The sequence below is a fragment of the Dermacentor andersoni genome, chromosome 2 (genome assembly GCF_023375885.2).
Source record: "Dermacentor andersoni chromosome 2, qqDerAnde1_hic_scaffold, whole genome shotgun sequence".
Classification (NCBI taxonomy): Eukaryota; Metazoa; Arthropoda; class Arachnida; order Ixodida; family Ixodidae; genus Dermacentor; species Dermacentor andersoni.
Window position 1 is genome coordinate 59,993,961 of NC_092815.1, and position 20,382 is coordinate 60,014,342.

The 20,382-nt window shown below is 45.1% G+C and overlaps 1 protein-coding gene across 1 annotated transcript; it reads right to left on the reverse strand.

The window, feature by feature from the left end:
• Positions 1 to 6,080: 6,080 nt before the first annotated feature.
• Positions 6,081 to 18,502, reverse strand: LOC129387782 (kell blood group glycoprotein homolog). Its single transcript, XM_055077355.2, has 3 exons — positions 17,126 to 18,502; positions 15,425 to 15,568; positions 6,081 to 6,693 (listed from the first exon to the last, which is right to left on the reverse strand). The coding sequence occupies exons 1-3, from the start codon at positions 18,250 to 18,252 to the stop codon at positions 6,315 to 6,317; spliced, it is 1,650 nt and encodes a 549-aa protein (XP_054933330.1). The 5' UTR covers positions 18,253 to 18,502; the 3' UTR covers positions 6,081 to 6,314.
• Positions 18,503 to 20,382: the final 1,880 nt, after the last annotated feature.

A 20,382-nucleotide genomic window follows, 5' to 3' on the forward strand; every position in this document is an offset into this window, starting at 1 on the left:
AAGATATAAAGAGGGCAAAAGAAGTTGTCCATTTCCACTTTAATCACGAGACAGTTAAAAAAAATCGCGGTGGATTTTTTTAAAAACCAAGGTCATGACTTACTTCCTGCTTGCACGAAAAACTGAAACACAAATTGTCTTAACGTGACATGCCAGATACCACTTTCGGGCATTAGCATGAGGAACTGTCTTTCTTATATCTTAACAGATGTTTAAGCAGTACAATTCTATTCCTTTACCTGGTCACTCTAAAAGTTCTACAGATTATTTGTGGAGGAAATCGACATGAATGAATGAAACATTTTAAACTTGCTAAAGAATTGTTTACCTAATTGGAGATGGTGGGCTCGCAAGGAATATACACTCATATCATATTCAGAAACTGGCACCAGTTTTATTTATACGTGCTCCCAAATTGAGCGATGAAATGCGTTTTTGCTCCAGTTAAACTCTTTCGGCTTTGCTTAAGAACGCGTTCTGTCTAAAAAAAAATAATAACTGGGGCAGTTATTTTGACATGATATGGATGCTGCTTATCTTGAGGCTGGCAGCACTTCCGAAATTCATTTCAAACGCACAAGCCTTGAGGCCTCATCAGCCTAAGTTTATCAACCACATGTGCTTTTAAGATGATTGGTTCAAAAGCAACAAAATTAACCAAATATTTACAGTGATTTCTTATGTATAAATGGGCACACCCTTGAGTAATCTACAGGAGATAGTATGTTTGTTCTATATTCCAAAAAGCAATTCTTGCAAAATTCAGCTAATACTATAGGAGCGAAAAGCTCCTCGTATGATCGTATGCTACGTTGCTGACATTCGACATGTTTTATGCCAGTAAAGTTGTATTTTCATGTAGTACCTGCATTTATTTCCGTAAACTTTCTTGTTCATCATCTGTAATCTTTACTGTCCTTGTGATTGTCGCCGATTCGAACTTCTGTAAAAAGGCTGTTCTTGATGTGCTATTCCTAACTGCTGCGGCTACTGCTATCGGAATTCCCCAGCTGTTCCATCACTGCTGCATTTATTTGAATAATGACACTTTGAATGCGTTATTGCGCCGCGAGAACTTCGCTGTATTTTTCGTATTGATTAGTCTTTCTGTTAAATCGTACTTTGAGAGTTCTTTCAATGTGGATTATGCATCTTATGACAATGTGACCACTGTGCACACTCATGTTTACTTGCCCCTGTGTTCAAAGGACATGTAATATGTTATTGCACTAGTGAAAAATAGGTACTTTCACTGCTGAACCATACCTAGTTACCGCAGGAAAAACGTAACTTAAGATAACTGGATTATGTAAGCACCTGTTACATCTGCAACGCGTTATCCGTTTTCTGGTGGGTAAACTTAAAGAAACACATCGCAACGATTTTCTTTTTATTGCTCACTTCTCAAAACACGAATGTGGGTCAAGTATAACTCTGAGCCATGTACGTATTATCTACCGAAAACATTGCCGGGTCTACGCAGCCACGACTTCACGACTTCAGCGGGCGTAAATGTTGTCATGAATCCGTTCATAAACCACATGGTGCTGCAGTTTCTGGAACAATGCTGATGTGACAATGCATAAACAGTTTGGCTATCATTGACCCATACAAACAAACGACCAGATCCAGTGAACTTAATACAGCACCGGAATATTTTATTTCCAGATTGACTGCGAGAAATGTGGCCTGGAAGCTTTTCTTAAATCTGGTCCGTCGACGAAACGCGCAGAAGAAGGAAATAGAAAGATCGCCAGACCTCAGTGATTTCTAAGAATCGGGCTCTGAGCACATTTACTGCAGCAGCAGCCGAACACAACGGACATCGTCATGTTCAATAAAACAGTTTCTCTGCAAAGCGGTGAACATGTCTTCGACCGCTACTATATTGCCTGTTGTGGACTCCGAAATACATTCGCAGATGCCGCTACTATCAGAGTCTGCGTGGCGCGACGAACCCCGGACAAATTTTCAAGCACGCATGTTGCACGTTAGCCGACTGGTTAGGACGCACTGATTCCAATTAACATTGCTGCAGCGGCATAAGCTCAATCCCCGGTAGCGGTGCATGGCTAATGAAGTGCAGCTTTTCTTTGACATAAGGTGAGGGGGGGGGGGGGGGGAGCTCTGTGTTGCCAACCGCAGGCTGATTACCTTACAGTAGGGTTTTTACAGCATTTACGCGGCTCGGTAGGGACGTAGGGGGTTCGGAAATCTTTCTGTGTAATCTACGGTATTTCGACCTGACCTTGCACTCTTATATTCTCCCCCAGAAGTAAACCCTAGGAAACCCAGAAAACGCAAAAAAGTTGTACTCGCTGGAACTAAAGGAATCCGCCTCCATTCTACCCTGTGAAAGCGAATATCCAGCGAAGCTGTGTAACCCGAAGCGACGTACGTCTCAGCCGCACGCACGTGCCCTGAAGTGTAGCATGCATCCTCATTCATCTGGGCCCTCCGCCAAGGGCAAGTGCGTTATTGAAATAATGGAATTTCTCAAAGTAAAATGGGTAAAGTACGACTTGCACACAAGCTCTGCAGATATGATAGCTTCACACTGTTATTCGAATAGGAGGCGGAGCCGTTGGCATAGCATAGCATACATCCTAATTCTTGCAGGCCGTCCGCCTAGCGCAAGTGCTTTATTGATGTAATAGAATTTCCCTAAGTAAGATGCATCACAAAATTCGTAGAATACGACTTACGCACAAGCTGCCGATATCGGATTGTAATTCGAATATACGAAAACCATAGTTGTGTTACGCGGAAACTCAATCATATATCCTTCCAGCTGGCCTTTGTTTTGTGTGAGCAAAACCGCGCACGTGGGCACGAAAAATCCCGACCAACTAGAGGCTAATAGCTGTGCTGTAGAATACCACGTTGAACTAATATGTAGGTACAGTGCATGTATTTAGTTAACCTAGGCAAAAGCTTACAGGATAGCAAGGGCAGCTGATCCTGCTGTGTAACTTTTTCCAAACATGAGCGAAGTTTATCCAATAAACATATTTATTTAAGATATTTATATTTGCAACTAGTGATATCTAGTGTCGCAAGTTGCCCATAAACGGCCGGAAACATACAAACTGCAAAGTGATGAGAAAAGCAAAAGATGGCTATTGATTTGAAAGAAAGAAGGAACAGAGAGAGAGCACTACTTTTGCGTACAGCTTAAGTTTCAGGCCGGGCACGAAAGTCACAGAACAGTTGTGTGGTAAGCACGTCAGCTTCTGAATTGCACGTTGCCACAGTGATAAGAGTGTGAACCCAGTGCCCAATATGGAAAAAATATTTTTTTCTTCAGTCGCCATATGGTTATGCTAAGACTTCGGGTAAGGAGGTCGCATGACGGTCGGTGATGGTCGTGGCATTTCAATGAAGGTAAACACATCGGCACAGCCGGATGGAGAGAGTGCCATTTTTATCTCGTAACTGCTCTCCGAATAAAAAGGGCACCTCATTTCAAAGTACGAACTGTGGCTGATTGATTTATGAGGTTTATTGTCCCAAGGTAACATATGCGCTATGAGGGATACAACTGCGAAAATCTCTCGAATTTGTCAAGCTGGTGTTCATTAACATGTGCCAAAAGAGTGGTGCATAAATTTTATTGCATTTCTCCTCTATAGCAATGTGGTCGCCGCAACCGGTAATCGAACCCACGACTTAATGCTGAGCAGCACAGCGACATATATATACTCAACCACCGTGGTGCATCGAGCTGTAACAAATTACTTAAGGAGAAGGGCGAAGCTACGTTTTATCCGACTGATTTGTACCTCACTTAAACGATTATTGTCAGTGTACTGGGGCTATATACCGTATAACTATTCCAATCTGTTTTTATTCCAATCGCCTGACGTAAAATTTTCGTAACCACCGATGCAAGCATCAAGTGGTAACCCGCAGCGTTGTTTGAGAAAACCAATCAAATGCGCTCCTCGTTTATAGGAGGTCATTTTTTTTTTGCTTTAAAGCGAATAGCATTGCCTACATTGAGCAGATTTCCTTATCGAATTGACTGACAAGAGGCGAGGGTGGAGAGGGTTTCGATGAGGCCGAGCCAGCACAGGGAAAGTAGATAACCGGATGAAGAGAGTGGTGACGGCGTCTGTGATTGATCTGCTACCCCTTACGTAGCTTGCGGTGGCGGGCAGAAAATCGCAGCGCCGTGCAGCGGAACGTTAACAATGCGACTAGAACGGATCCTCAGTAAAGAGGAGTTGGCAAAGTGATGTCGCACGCGTGCCGAAAGGGCTCGATAACGTAATAGTGCTGCGGGAAAACGTGTATTATACGCAAATAAATCCATGCTCCGCGGCCGCTCCGAGTAGCTAGTGCCAGAGCAAACGGCGAGCATCTATATTCTATTCCTTTCGGAACGGGTCAGCCTCCGGCTGTCCAGAAAAAAATGCAATTTTATTCTGCATAATAATGCGTCTTTAAAGCGTACACGTCACTTTGGCGCTATGAGTTTTCGAGGTATTCTGACGTCGCGTGACAGACAGGCGAAGTGGGCGCAGCTCTCGAATGCTTGAACAATAGCAGAGGGTTAAGGGCGAAAAAGTCGTCGAATCAGAAATAATTATTTTTCTTTCGTTTGGTCTAATAATGCATAATCAGTGTGCCTATATCATATCAGATGGAGCGTTCTCGCGGTTTTCGTGACGTCGCGTGAGAGACAGGAGAAGTGGGGGTGGACCGAAAATTTTTTGACCAATCATGGAGGGCTGACTGCTGAATTGGCATAGAGAAGGTTGGAATAGCTTTACGTTGTAGCGCCCCTGGTGTTTTTGGAGCATTCCTTTTTGGTTTTCATCGTATACTTACTTCTCGTGTTGAGGTTCTCGAACGGACAAGGGCGTGCATTGCTTATATGCATTTCATATTTCAACTTCAGCGAGGAAATCGATCTCGAGAAGTGAAGTACTGCCATTCCTTTTTCCCTGTAACATAGGTACGCAGGTAAGAGATTTAGTAATAAAACACTTTTAAAAATATTTACCAAATGACGCGTGGAAAACTGGAGCTTCCAAAGAGCGTTAAAGGTCTAACTTTGCAGGCGTGAACAACGTCAGTTGAAGCCCAACTCAGCATCCTCCATCATAATATGTTGTCCTTGAAATTTTTTTTCAGCGAATATTTTCTGAAGTTGCTCCCTGCAGACCGCTTAGGCATGTCATGGAGTAAAGCTAACCATTAGAAAATACCAGAAAGGCCCTGATAATGTATAGGGGTAACCAGTTCTCAGTGGTTGCGATACAACCGCACGCAAAAAAGAACGGCGTATACTGAAGAGAGAGATAAAACTTTATTGTGTACTTGATGGGGTCCAGTCCGGGAGTTGGGACACAAACCCCCAGTCCCTCTCTTTCTCAGACGGCGGCCAGTCCTTGCTTTCTGGCGGCGTCTTCGGCCATCCGGAACGTCTCTACAACAAAATCACCTGCTTAACGAAAAATTATCATATTCATGCGGGATTCCTATCTTTCATGGGTATGGTGAACGACTTTACAGTGAAGATGACGGTACCAGAATTGCCTGTGCAAAGAAGAATACAGAAGTCCGCGAGGGCTCATTTGCTCCTTCACAACGAACGCACGTAGCTGCGCTACAACTTCGGTCCATTGCCGCAACACAGTGGTGATGCGCTTTAGGAAGCGCCGGTCGACACTACAGCAAGGACATCGCAGGAGAGTCCAGACACCGCAATGACAGTGGTGGACCCCTCTTCCAACTACACCACCCTCCCGTCTTCCCTAGTGTTAAACGCCGGGATGATCTATTCAGAACGATATCGTCGAGGCCACCAAGGACGTGGTGGAGGAGAAATAACGGCGAAATCAGCAGTGATGAAGAGCCTGCAGGCTAACCAAGAATTTTGACATGGCAAGCAAAATTGGCATTCAATGCTCTGCAACTGTACCTTGCGTCATTTTCGCACTCTTCCACGCAACAAATAACGAGGCCCCACCGTGGGCTGCATGCGCAGATTTCGTTGGATGAAGTGTGTACAATAAAATTAAGCATTCATTTAAAAATGTCTTAAGCTTGGTTAAAAAAATTAATTTGCTGAATCTGATTAGCTTGCTTTATAACGGTGATATACTATATTAAAAATAAATTAAATACTACGTACCATGTACTTGCAGGAAATGTCTCCTTCGAAAAATTAGACCTGTATTTCACTCAACTGCGGGGACACGCACAACAGCATTCGATGTACACAGCGATGGCCATGACCGAACCAGCCGAAGACCGCCTTACGTACTAACTCATCATATTCGCGTTCAAATTATTTATTAAGCACATCAAAATTTTCTAGTACGCTCCAAATCTCGCTGCTCAGGGAATCTTAGAGCGCAGCTGTCGTTGGGGTTCATGACCGTGCCTCGAGGGCAGTGGAAGGCACCCGCGAACTCGGGCATCCCCATCAGCGGGATCATGCAGAGGCTGCGCGCTGAGATGTGGGGCTCGTCGCGACCACACGACAACAAGCAGAAGCGCCGGAAGAACGCCCTCATGGCATCGGCACTCGTCTGAGGCTCATGCATGCCAGGCACAGGTGGACCGCCGATTCCTCCAGCACCGCTGAGTAGCGCATCCATCGCCGTCCTCGCCGCCATGGTCCAAGCGAACAGCTTCGATGCAGTGGCAACGTTCCAACCCGAATGGTTTCCGTTGAAAGAGCTGTGCAAGAGAGTTTGTGGTAGTCAATTATGAACTATGCACTCGCAAACATATTCGCCCTAGTGTCACAGCCATTCACCGTGGTGGTGCTGTAAATGTGGTGTATTGCCACTGAGAACTAGGTCCTGGGTTCGATTGCCTACGGCGGTGGTCTCCTCGTCGTGGGGTCACAGTGAAACAGAGCTCTTTCAATTTGCGGCACGTAAATAACCGCAGGTTGCAAATGTAAATGCAGAGCTATCCACAACGATCCCTGAAATGCTAAATGCTCCTTTGAGACGTTAAACGCAGTTTGCAAATTATTTAACTAAATAATCAATCTAACACTCAATCATGTGATACACCATGTACGAGTTCTGGGGCACAACGAACTCGCAGTATGCTTGTGCGCTGTCAACGGGCTTAATGAAAATGATCAGGCAGGCATCGTATACACTAACGGTGCGCTCCCGCTAGTACGTGACAGACTGTAATGCCGACTAATTGGAGCGGCTCGCGACAACCGACGCTTACACCAGCCGGCGTGGATTGTGGTCCGCCGCCTCGAATTGTCTCAGGATCAGCGCCACTCAGGCGCTTGCGCGGGCTTTTCCTTCGGACGAACAAAGTTTCGTGGTTTCGGGTTTCGGCAGCTAAAAAGAAAATACATAGGACAAGAGCAGGCACGACATTGCTTGCGCAGCGTTCATCTAGGGCAGGCGATGATACCCGCCATCAACACTGCCAAGTTATACTTAGTCACCCGCCGTCGTTGCTTAGTGGCTTCGGCATTGCGTTTCTAAGCTCGAGGTCGCTTGATCAAGTCCCAGCCGGGGCGCCCACATGTAGACAGGTGTGAAATGCAGAAACGCCCGTGTACCTCGCATTGAGTGCACGGGGTTCAAATTATGCCTGTGTCTCCCACTACAGCGTACCTCATATTCAGATCGTGGTTCTGGCGCGTAAAACCCCGTAATGTAAATGGTTTATTAGTTTGCGTCCTCCATCGTTTACATGCTTTCCTCTAGCTGCTTTTCATTTCAGTTCTTTACGGACTCTAGTCATGCATTTGGATGTAAAATTTGTTACAAACGCGTTCAAGTGTGCAGCCGCGGCGTCGCAGCTCGGGCAGCAGCCGGCAAGAAACCGGCAGTGGCAGTGCGCCTCTTTTCGCACCGTTATCGCCGAGTAAGATTTCAGACATGCTGCTTTCACGCGCGGTTGATTCGGTCAGCAGTCTTACGAGTTGAAAAACAGAGTTGAACAACCGAGGAGTGCGAGATTAAAAACAATAATGTGCGACCGTTCCTCTGCGGCCAGAATGGCCGCGCGAACCGTGACTGGCTTGGTGCGAATCTTCCTTATACGTTCAGGCCTTCCACGTAAATCGCCAGGAGTGCGAAAAGGCCATCGCCCCTCCTTAAATGTTCCATAAAAAATCGTCGATGCCGTACCCATACTTTCTTTCATATTCAATTTTACTCGATGCCTCCAGCCTGATAAGGCGACATTGGTTTATGGCTAGCAGAATTTTCTGGAAAAACTTCTCTTTTGAACGCAAAGTTTCCCCTTCAAAACTTGATAACGAACTACGGCACCAACGTGCTGAATGTTATAACGATGACTCAGATTTCACACCTTACTTTCATTGTCTTTCTCTTTAGTAAGATAGTATCAAAAATATATCGTTCAGCTTTCGTTGAATGTCGGATAGAATACTATATTGACTATTGAATAAGCAACTGTCTAAATAATTTATCACTAGTTTCCGCAATATGTCTAGTGACAAAGATTGGGTGTGAGGCTTCAAGGGCCTCCACTATTACTACTACTAATGCTACAACTAATGATAATAATACCTGCATGGACCTTTATTTACTTAACAGATCATATACCATACCTAAGAAATTAACGCTTGTGGCAGGGCAGGCAGAACCATTGCATCAGACCAGGACATCCGGAAACAAACTAATAATATTGGAATGCAAAAGTAATGTTACAAGCCTTGTTCCACGTGTGAATGAATACGATTAACTGGCTTGCTACTACTCTACTACTCGCACGTAATATATATATATATATATATATATATATATATATATATAAATATATATAGGTTGTCCCACATAACTAGCGCCAATGTTTTAAAAATGAATGGCGCTTCGGACGCAAATCGAACCGTAAGTATGCATAATGTTGGCACTGGCCTTGAGTTACTCAGGCTATTTACTAATTTCCCCTTAACTAACGAATTAGTCGTTTAATTAATCAGATTTTTTTAAGTATTGGCTGCAGACCCCAAGTGTGAGACGCAAAGTTGTATTGCACATTTAGAAACCTCTCAATAAATTGTTTCCAACATGATGTATCTCACGTGGTCCTTTTTTCTGCGTTCCAAAGAAAGCCCGCGAAATATGAAAAAAGTACCACGTGACGGGGCGATTGTCTAGTGTTATTGTGCTGCTATCAAGAGTGTGATGGATGAACAAGGTCGGCTGCAGCGAGACGGGCCCGCGACAGGGCATTATGCCTGGTGTAGGTATTTGGGCATGCGGCTCTCATCGCAAGACGGTGCAAATGCATGCTGCTGGCCGAGCGTTAAGTTTTAAAACATTTGCTTATGTGGGACAACCTGTACACGCACGCACGCACGCACGCACGCACGCACGCGCGCACGCACGCACGCACGCACGCACGCGCACACACACACACACACACACACGCACACACGCACACACGCACACACACACACACACACACACACACAAACACACACACACACACACACACACACACACACACACACACACACACACACACACACACACACAGATTATATATATATATATATATATATGCGTGCGAGTAGTAGCACGACAGTTAATCATATTCATTCAAAAGTGGAACAAGGGCATAAGTTGCTTAAGGTATGACACCAGGTTAAAAAAAAGTGCTTTAGTTGAAGAGTAACAATACAAATTATTACCCTGTCTTGTAAAACGTTTTTCTTCTAAACAAATTGGAGTGTTATATAACATGTAAAATTTGATTATTTGTTATTTAATAAATTGGTAACAAATGTGGGCATCACACCAGCACTCGTTAAATTTACCTCGTCACAACAAAACATTTTGTGCCTGTCATATCCCTAGAAGATATGCCATATGACAGGCATTAAATAAGCCCGTACGATCATGTGAGTACACGTTGTTCTCTGCAATGAACCAAAAGTAGCAACATCTGTGAAATCCTGAGAGCGTACTGATGATATAACCAATATATCTGTTATTGCTATTCTGATAGGTATACCTTCCTTTAGCATGGAACCATATCAAATAAGGCACTTTTACTTTCGGAGGTACAGTACGGTCCACTCTTAGCGGGAACACGTGAGCGCCTGGCCGACGGCATGCCTAGCGCAATCTGACGGTTAGATTTGTAAACGCGGAGCGTCCGCATAGAGCCGCAAGAGTGGTGCGTGCCCCGCTTAGTCTGCTACTTCTACCCTGCACTCGGCAAGCGCTGGAGAATCCCTCGGTGCGATCTATCTGGGCACAACTCTGCCTGCTGCTCACTGGGTAATCAGCAAGCAGAAAAAAATGTCTTATTTTTTGCTGCATTCTTTCGCCAATTTTAACTCGACTTGGTTCTTGCTCGTTGAAGCAACGTCCACAGAAGCTCCATAGTTCGGATAATTGCGATATCAATTAGACATGCAGTTTTATGAAAATTATTCTGTTACCCCAACACGTGCGTGCAATGAAATAAAGTGTGCGTAGAACAACACATGAAAGTAAACGCGGAGGAGAAAATTTATTCATAACATTTTTGTGACACAAGGTATATGGGGCCAGACCTAGCCACACGACGAAGTACCAGAAATGCTTCACTGAGACGTCGGCCGCGAGGATCTCCTGTCCGAATGTACTGTATCGGCGTTCAGTGCAGCTTAACTTGCGGGAAAAGAAGGAGATGGGGGCCCATGCACCATTAATCCACTGATGAAGAGCGGCTCCCACGGCTTCCGAAGACGCATCCACCATAACGCTAGGAACAACCCTATGTCGTTCCCGACCTCAAATGGCTTTAACAGTCTGTTTATTATTATGGCTCACTTGGTTGTTCAAGAGCCCCTTCACTCGCTCGACACAACTGGAAACGTTTACTTTCAAGGTTAAGTTGCGTTTTCTGAACTAGCGTTCCTCTCTGTCATGTTCTCTCTCTCTATCCCATTTCTCGCTTTTCCTAAAAAGTTCTAGCCCAATTCCCATGTCCTCCTCACCGGCCTGTTCGGAAATCAGCTTTAATATTTCCGATTTTTTTCATTTCCTTATGTACTTATAAACCCAGTTCCTCACCGACAAGCAACAATTCGTCTCTAAGAAGTGTTCTCAAATCCATGATTGATGTTTTACTGCCTTGGTCCTACTCGCTAAACATCAATAGGTAAACACAACCTAGCTAACAATCAAAACTCCAGCTTCCCTACTATTCTAAACTGAATAACCACAAAATGAAACCTTGAGAGTAGAAGCAAAAACGAAGCACTCACCGCACACACAACACCACGACGCAAAGTCCGTCTCACCGCTACCAGCCAGTTGTAAGAGTGTAATAAGTGGTAGCTGGCCCGTGCCGTCATCCTACTCATACACGCTAACGACGTTGTTCAAGGGAGGAACTTGTCCTCATGGAGGACGAGGAATACAGGATTTATTTGCAGTATCTACATGAAGGGTGGAGAACGTTACGTTTGATCAGTCTAGCATGACTGAAAACGAAGCACACCCAGCAGTCAAAAACGGGTGTTTAAAACCCCTTATGTCCTCCCTACCGTCCAACCTTCGTCCAATCGGAACGTCCACAGTCTTCGAAGGAGCTGCCTTTGAGAGCGAGGGTTCACACACTCACTCCCACACTTTTGTTTCACTGGACACGCTGAACGGAGTGGGGCCTCGTAGACCGGGGTTGTGATGCTTGACTCAAGCTGGCATGTCTTCGTTCCTGAGCTGACTCCGAGCTACCCGCCACGTCTGTCAAATGACCGTGACGATTACCGGAGTCTGTGGGGGAACGCCGAAGAACAGCCTTTTCCTGAAGCTTGCTTGCTCCAATTGGTCCGTGAAGGTGACAGCGAACCAGCTAACAATACTCGATCCGCCAAACCTGTCTAGCCTCACTGGCGCTGTTGGGCTGCCCGAAGGGGCGCATTGTTGGCTTCACGAAGCAATTCGTCGCAGCGGGGCAGAGGAAGCTAGAAGGTCGCTACCTGCGCTGGCCGATCATAGTAATGGCGGGCCTGTGGTAACAATACACTGGGTAACAGTGTGTTTAGGGGTTTTATCTATCGGAGACTGTGTAGTAATATCCGGAAAGTCGTTCAGCAGAGCTGCATACGGTGATGTAGGCAGTTTGATAAAGACAGGATTGAGAGCAGTAGCATGTGACAGAAAACCGTTGACTGACAGACCTGTGGTGTTATCCACCAGGCGATAGCGGCTTATGTCCACGAGCGGATCAAACTGGTTGAAGAAATTAACCCCTAAGAGGGCATAGCAGACGTCTGCTATCTAAAATAGCCATGCCGACCTTCTCTTAAGAGCGAGATCGAAGGTATCGAGGGATCGAGACCGTACTGCTATGACAGTTTATAGCTTGCAGGTGAGTTGACTTTGCGCGAAGACGTCGGTCAGCTTTGGACGCAGGAATTATGCTTACCGCCGCACCAGTGTCTACCAACAAACGCAGTCCTGTGGTTCTGTCGTTTATATGAAAATGGCGGCTTGACGTATGGCCATGATCGCTCGCCGCTCTTACTGACAACCGGCCTGAGCGTTTCCCGCGTGCCAGGAACAGGGTGACACCCATGGACGAGCCGCGGCGTAAAAACGTCGGTGGTATTAGCACAGGGCCTGTGACCAAAAACTGTGCGCAAGTTGTTGAAACGGCCGTTGCATAGAAGGCGACGAGAGAGCCTGATGAGTTGTATAGAGTCGGTCGTTTAAGTTGCGAGCGTTGCACAATTTCTGACGCAAGTCGGCGACTCTAGACGCGATCTCTTTTACTGTTTCCCGAAGGGAATCCAGTTCCGGCAGTGGAGAGGTAAGGACAGCACTTATGACTGCTGGAGCGATGTCCATTATATCGTCGGCCAGTTCGACGAGTTCCGACAAGGGCTTATGCTGAGCTGTGACGAGAGCCATGCGTTCATTGACTGGAAGCAGCTGTAGAAACAACTCAGGTAAGTTAGTCACCAATAAGGTGTTGCAGGTGACGTAGAAACCGAGTTGGACGTCGGTCACTGAGTTCTTCATTGTTCAGGAGCTGCTGAATACGCCGATGCGCAGGCGGGAGGAGACGGAAAAGAAGAGGCTATTTGATTGTGGTATATGGCGTTTCCTGTTGGCTGGACGAGGATGTCGCGTATCTCGGCCATGGCCTGTAGCGGAAAACTCAAAGCAGGAGTTCATATGTGCGAAACCATAGCCAGAGCCATAGCTATGGTAGCGTAATGGTAGCTGTAGCTCCTGTCACACCCGTAGAAGGTATCATTGATTGATTCATTCATTCATTGATTCCCTGATTTATCGATTTTATTTCCGTCTTTGGCAACATAACATTTGCAAACACTGACTGGACCCTTAGCCCTAGGCTAGTTTGGGAGTAGCTAGTAGAGAGTAGAGGTAGTAGGAGCGGAGTAGAGGTCGTCTGGAGTTGGGTTGAATCCATTGAAGGCCGCATTCGTAGTCCGGGTTACCAGTAACTTTGGAACCAGGGGTTTATTTGTACGTCCCATGACTTGATTTACTCTATCATTTCTAACTCCTCTCTCTCCTCTCTTAAGCCGCACCCCACTATTCCCTCGTGTCTAAAATTAGTGGCGCGCCTGAAGAAGAAGAAAAGTTTGCCACAAATTCAAACCTCGTCTGTCGGCACACGTTCATAATCTCTAAAACGCAAAAAAAAACAACAACGCAGACTGGTGCAATGAAAATATATAGCACCAAACGCTTCTCTCAGCTGAGGAAATTTACAGGAATAATGCTTGTGGAACAACCCCTAACTGTGGAATTCTGCAAAACTGATAACGAAGCCTGTCACTTCCGCAACCAGGTCTCAATGCTCACCGATAAGCTAGTCACGTATTTTTCTCATACTGCTCTCAGTAAGAGGCCACTTTTCATAGCAGGCAAGGCAATTGAAGCCCGAATACCAAGCTTGCCCTTTCAAACATAAAATGTCCGCATATTCAACAAGCAGGAGGCAGGGTTGTTATCGGTCGCTTCACACTGCGAATAAAAAAAAAAAAAGAAACTGTAATGGTCAGTGCTCGAAGGCGCGCGTCGAGCGCTGGGGCGGAGAAGCAGCAGACGACGCAGGGCACGCACAGCCCTTATGAATTTATGCGCATGCTCCGTGTTTCCAAGTCTCGCCAGCAGTTAGCGCTCAGTGGACCGCCGGCCACGCCCTCGCGTGTTACCTCTATGGGTGGACTGTATACTGTATATTGCACAGCCAACGCTGTAAGAATTAAGTGTCGAAATTGTTATTAAAAATTATTTGTTAGAAAATATTCATGTTTATTCGCGTACCAAATAAACACAAAAAATTGGCTCTGAAAAAAAAATAAACAAAGAATGATCTGAAGCGCCTGCAGCGCTCACAAAAAAACATTTGGGCGAACTAAAATTCAACAAATCTGTAACGTGTCTTCTGATTCTTCTTTTCGTGTAGTTTTGCCTATGGGGCATCTGATATTTTTCTAGCTTGTTTTGAAGCATCAGTAGAGCAGCGGTAGGCCTTCACATTAAGTGGCCGGTGAATTATAAGACAAGTTTTTACAGTGTAGAGGTTATGTTCTATTCTTAAGGGCTTCAACATATAAAGCGTGCCTTTCTTGGCATTGCTGAAATAGCAGAGACAATTAGACCAAGCAAAATTCTGCAACGGGAGATTCGCGTGTGTGTCGTTGGTTGCCATTTGTCAACTTGTGTTATTGAAACACTCATTCAGGGCAAGACGATGTTTGAGAGTGTCAAGATATATGACGGTTTTCTGCCAGAGTAGGTCTTTATCCCAGATTTCTGCAGTCGCCCTCCACATCAATTGCCAAGTTTTAACGCACTTGCTGAAACACTCATATCACCGAGTCTTTCGCTCACGTTGCCTTTTGTGCATTGATTCCCGACATACTTTCGTTTCCCTCGCCTTCGCTCTCCGATCTTCGCCATACTGTAGCTACTACTATCAACCAGAAAGCTAAAGTGCATACGCCACAAAGAAAGGCAACTTGCTATTTATTTACCGCAGAAACAAACCCGGATAGTGTAAGCTACAAGTTTTAAATGCAGTGCGTCCAGCTTGTTAAAGTTTGTTTATCAAAGGTGCAAACATTCACAAAATGCTTTTGAAACCATGTTACTTTTGAACTTAGTATAAACGTTAAAAGAAAGCAAGATACATACTACACAATTCGAACATTTTTATGCTACAGATCAGTCCGGCCCTTTCAGTTTCAACTTCACAAACACTGGGTGATGTTACAAGTTTCGCTACATCCTTTGAAAAAATGAGAGAGAGCGCCAGAACGTAATTTTGCTGCAAAATGTTCTCCAATGAATCCCACATCTAGTTAGGCAAAACCTCTAGTTTTTATTAGAAAATATTTTGTTTTTAACTTGGCGTCATACCTTAAAATAGCAGTTAAAATGATCAGAAATGAATATGTAAATGTATGAACATAAAAGCTTGCCTATGAAGTTTGCGAAGACACTCGGTGCCTTCTCGGAAGCCTTCTTGCGAATGCCCGTCCCACCATTCTTTACTGCTGGCGGGAGTGATGACGTGCGCGATCTCACGGGCCAGAAGGGAACCGATAGTTCCGAAGTTGAATTCTCTGGGGACACAAGGAACATAGAGTTAGGCTCTCTCAGTTTCTTAAAGCAGCTCCTGTGGTAAATCAAAAGCAATTCTGTATCACGCAAATAAAGCTTTGTGATTTAAAGATATCATATCACCGACGTAGTCCTTCACCTATTGGTTATTGCTATACCCAGAAATATTGTCATCATGGCCACCCAAGTTAGTTGCGCAGGCTTTTGAAATTTGTTACAATCGACGTTTAAAAGTGGTCTTTGCAATTTGTACGGCCTGTTGCAGTCATCAAAGCTCTACCGAATGCAAGCAACACTGCTACACTGCCATTAGCCAACCTCACTGCGCAATAAATCGCAGCAGTGATCAAATTTGTTGAATTGCCTTATTTCCTTTTCATGTACAAATCATATAGTAGCAGTAATTGATATACCAAAATGAGACCTGAAATGTAAACACAGAGCGAAATACGCCCTTGTTTGTTTTCTCAATATTAATCCCTGTTTTCATAAACGCGATATTTCTCATTTCCCTCTGCTTTGTGCGTTGTGCGTTGTGGAAGCAATTATCAAGAGCGCAGTTCACCAGTCTTTGTGCCTGATCACGTATGGCTAACTCTGCTAAAGACTTTCATCGCTTTTATGCGCAGAGTTACTCCGGCCAAATTTATACATTCTTTAAGCGATAGGCACCAAGTCACTTATGTAACATAAGGTGACATTAGGTGTTAACTAAAGATCTTCACATAGGTTTCCCAGGATTGTCTGCACGAGCTCCTCAATATTGTCAATGCTTTCGACTGAGAATTGTATTCTGGATGCGCATTAATTCGCCGAGTACTCCATCGGAGACCAGTAAGATCCAGTAACATGTGGAGCTGAATAATACATTGGGAAACTGAGTTTACTTGGTACGCGACTTCTTTCATACCTACCAATTACAATATAATTTTGCTTGTCCTTGCGATGATATTCCCATTGACGGGCAAGATAATTGTGGTTAGGTTAAACTTCAGTTACTATCTGCCGGATTATATTCACAGTAGAGCAAAAAAAAAAAAGCGTTTATTCGTATTTTATACAGACTTACTAGCGATAATAGTTTAATGAATTTATGTATTTCGGGTAACAATGGGTGAGAGTGTCATTGCGTACCAACGGTTCAACTTAAGTATGACTACTGTGTGTAACAGCTTAACAGCTTATTAAATAGGACTAGCAAAGGGCTAGTTGGCATAGTGACTCATTATGAGTACGATCGACCTCTTGTGTTGTCTTGCGTTACTATACTATAATAAATAGCACAGATGTGTCACGCTTTCATGCTTTCATCTGGTAGTACATACGATGAATATCCCAAGTGCTTAAAATGAAACCCTCTAACACAGGGTTCAGCGATAGACCCCGCAGTCAGACTGGCACTAAAGAATAAAGTTGCCTTGGTTGTTATATGGCATTAAATAATTGAATGCAACATCGACGCAAGCAGAAATGAAGAGATGCGTATACATTGCCAAATGACTTTAGCAACTTTAGCAACGTAACGCATGCAATAATTGAGATAAGCAAGAAAAACACACCTTGGCATCGTGGCGGAGTACAGTACCGGTGCACTCATGAGAGCACCCGAAACAACGACACTGTTGAGCGGCTCGCTGAAAGTGAAGACACCTTCGATTTGCCGCTCGGCCAGCAGCCTCATACCAACAGGCAGCGGGTAAATTATGGACGCCACCTTGTGATCCCCCATCAAGGTCAGGTGCTCGTTCAGGAAGTCACTGGACCACTCGCTAATGTTGGGGTAGACTGGCGTGCTGCGGTCACTGAGCAGTCTGACGAGCCGATGAGGAAGGGTCACTGTCGTGTTCCTGAACGTCGCTATCAGGGTGACCCACCGGCGGCTGTCGATCCACGGGACCAAGCCTTGGTTCTTGGCGAACGCGTCGACGACCGCGTCGAGCAGCGCTTGCGCGTCTCCTTCGGCGATGGGGGGCAGGCCCAGAAGGCGGCTGACTTGGTACGAGCAGGCGTGACTGGCGACACGACACGCTGTCTTCAGGCATGTCTCGCGAGTTTCCAGCTCGGTTCTGTCCACGCTCGAGAGTCTACTCTTGAAGTGAAGCGCAAGCACCTCCGCGGCTACCTGCAATGACAGGTAGGCTCGCACTGTCTCGCTCGTTGTATTGCTACCTATGGCTCTCAGGATGCTCTCTGCCTGGTTATGGCCGGTACAGAGGAACCGTTCGGCACGGGGCACACGTAGGTACTTCTGAAAGAGAGATGACCAATCTGCTTGCCCCAATACTCGAGCTGCCTCGGTGATCGTGCTCATGTTAAGCAGCCTCGTGTCAGAGTCGTTTTCAAAGGCAGCGTTCACGACGTCGTCGATTTTCAGGATGTCACCAATCAAGTTTTTCGCGGGCGCGTTCGTAGCCATCTTTGAGAGAGCCTCCTCCAGGTGACCTTCAAAATTGGGAAGGCCTTCGAATGCTTTTCTAATTGAGCGTCCGCTCGAAAGGGCAGGGTACGTGCTTTTCTCGTATAATTCTAGCCCGACGCCAAAGAGGACGTCGATGCCGTTCACTGCCGACATTGTCGCTATGGCCGTAATCAGGTCACGCTGAGATAGGTTGTGCAGGCTGCTGGCGTGCTTTTGTAAACGTGGAAGAACGGATGTCAGAGCCTCAGTGTCTTGACTGTTGTTCATAAAGCTAGTGCAAGCCCTGAAAAAAAAAAAACGAAGTTTATAGGGAACATCCACGCAGAATACATATGAAAGATGTAGTATATATATATTTAACGCAACGTTAAGGTTGCGATTCTGCGATCCATTATCAAGTCCCGTATGGCGGAAGAGTGCGTTGTGGAAGCAGTTATCAAGAGTGCAGTTTACCTGTCTGTGTTCCTGATCAAATATGGCTAACTCTGCTAAAGACTTTCATCGCCTTTATGCGCAGAGTTACTCCGGCCAAATTTATACATTCTTTAAGCGATAGGCACCAAGTCACTTATGTAACATGAGGTGACATTAGGTGTTAGCTAAAAATCTTCACATAGGTTTCCCCGGATTGTCTGCACGAACTCCTCAATATTGTCAATGCTTTCGACTGAAATTGAATAATTTGGGTGTCATGACATTCAAACAAACTTCATTGTCTTATTCATGCTCGATCCCGTCATGACAGAAGGCACACAAATAAGGCATGTAGCAAACAAACGAGAATAGTTCTTACATAGCAACTACAGGAGAACGATAAAGCGCTACCTAAGCCATTACGAGTCCTTTTGCTATTCAGATTCTTAATTTATCATTTTTATTCATCTTGACTGTGTGCACGTAGTCTTGCCAACGCATATTTTATGGTCATTTCACGTACTTTGCAAATATGCCAGTTACGACATAAAGACGGGGTTTCCCCCTATCAATTAGCCCTTATCTCCATGCCTATAGTTGTCGTCAAGTTTCTGTCTATATGGAATCTCACTCGCCCTTGAAGATGTATCTCCTTGCATTGGGGCAGAACTTATGTAGTGCGTAGTGGTCGTTAAAGTCAGCCGGTCGAGTAAACATGGCTGTGTCCTTCCTTCTGTTATAGATAACTTGTTAATGGTGATTGTGTCATTCAATGACTTGCTCATTTGAATCGTCGGGAAAATCTATAGTAGATTATACATTGATGGGTAGCAGAGGACTTAAGGTACCACTCACATGCGTTCCAAGTGAGCGTCTTTTCTTATGTAAAAGTTATTATCACAAAAGAGTAACTTGGAATGAACTAAATTAGATCTTTTAATGAGCAAAGTGTATGCATAAGACGAAATTCTGCAAGTTTCAGTCCCCTCAAAGCGTTCTGAATACTAGGGCACTAGTTAGTAATCCACTCTTTCTAGTAAGCCCTAGTTTCTTAATCTTATGTGCGTAGAAGTTAATTAGTGTCTGACAGTATCCACATAGCACATGCTTGCCTGTATGTGTGGAAGAAAATGTGCGATCCGTAGGCGTCCGGGTAAGGTTGTTCGCCTGGCATGATGATGCTGTCCAGGAGGGAATAAAAATCCGTCATGATGTCTTCCATGAAACTGCCGTTCTGCGTCCATCGGTAGCAAACGTAGTCATAGAAGTTGTGACATGGGTCCACTGTCAAGTTCCCCGACGTGTCGAGCAGCTTGAGCGCCTGCGTACAGCATAGGTGACAGACGTGCAAACTATGTATAATAGGTAGTGCACTGTAACACCACTCAAACTGTCCAGCACCGTCCGCATACAACATGCTACCGACGCTCTTTTACATCAAAGAGAAAAATTCATATAGAACATGTTTGCGCCATGTATCCGAAAAGTTGTCGTTCTTTTCGTGTGAGTGAACCATCGGAAAATATTGCTTTGGGGCACCTTACAATACTTCCAGAGACACCTCAGAACACCTTCGCTCTACTCAACACTGGGCAAAGGAATGCCTCTGCCACAGACAGTACCATTCATTCGCTATTATTTCTAACAGTGACAAGTCCATTTCTTTGAAGCCGGTACGGAAAAGCCCAGCGCAGCTATGAACATTTTTACCACGGTAGCGGTTTTTGTCGAGATCTCCCGCAGACTTCTCTTTCACGGATACAAAGTAAATTTTGTCAAACTTGACATGGCGGCACCTGGCCAGCAAGTGGCCGAACATGTGGCCGTTTCGAACGAGTTTATCTCCTTACAGGAAGTGGATGGTCTTGTAGATCTTGATCCGATTTTTTTTTTGTTTTTAGCGCGAGTGAGACTGAACACAAGTAAGCACACAGGACCCACATGGAGCTATATTTGTGTCCTTTGTGTCTTCTTGCGTCCTGT

Bases quoted from the DNA above. Each gene is read 5' to 3' on its own strand.
- LOC129387782 (XM_055077355.2), bottom strand. From the start codon at position 18,252: ATGAACAACAGTCAAGACACTGAGGCTCTGACATCCGTTCTTCCACGT. The intron at 15,569-17,125 runs GTGTGTTTTTCT...TTGTGTCCCCAG, and splicing joins TACTCCGCCACGATGCCAAG to AGAATTCAACTTCGGAACTA. The intron at 6,694-15,424 runs GCAAGCTTTTAT...TCTCTTGCACAG, and splicing joins TGTCTTCGCAAACTTCATAG to CTCTTTCAACGGAAACCATT.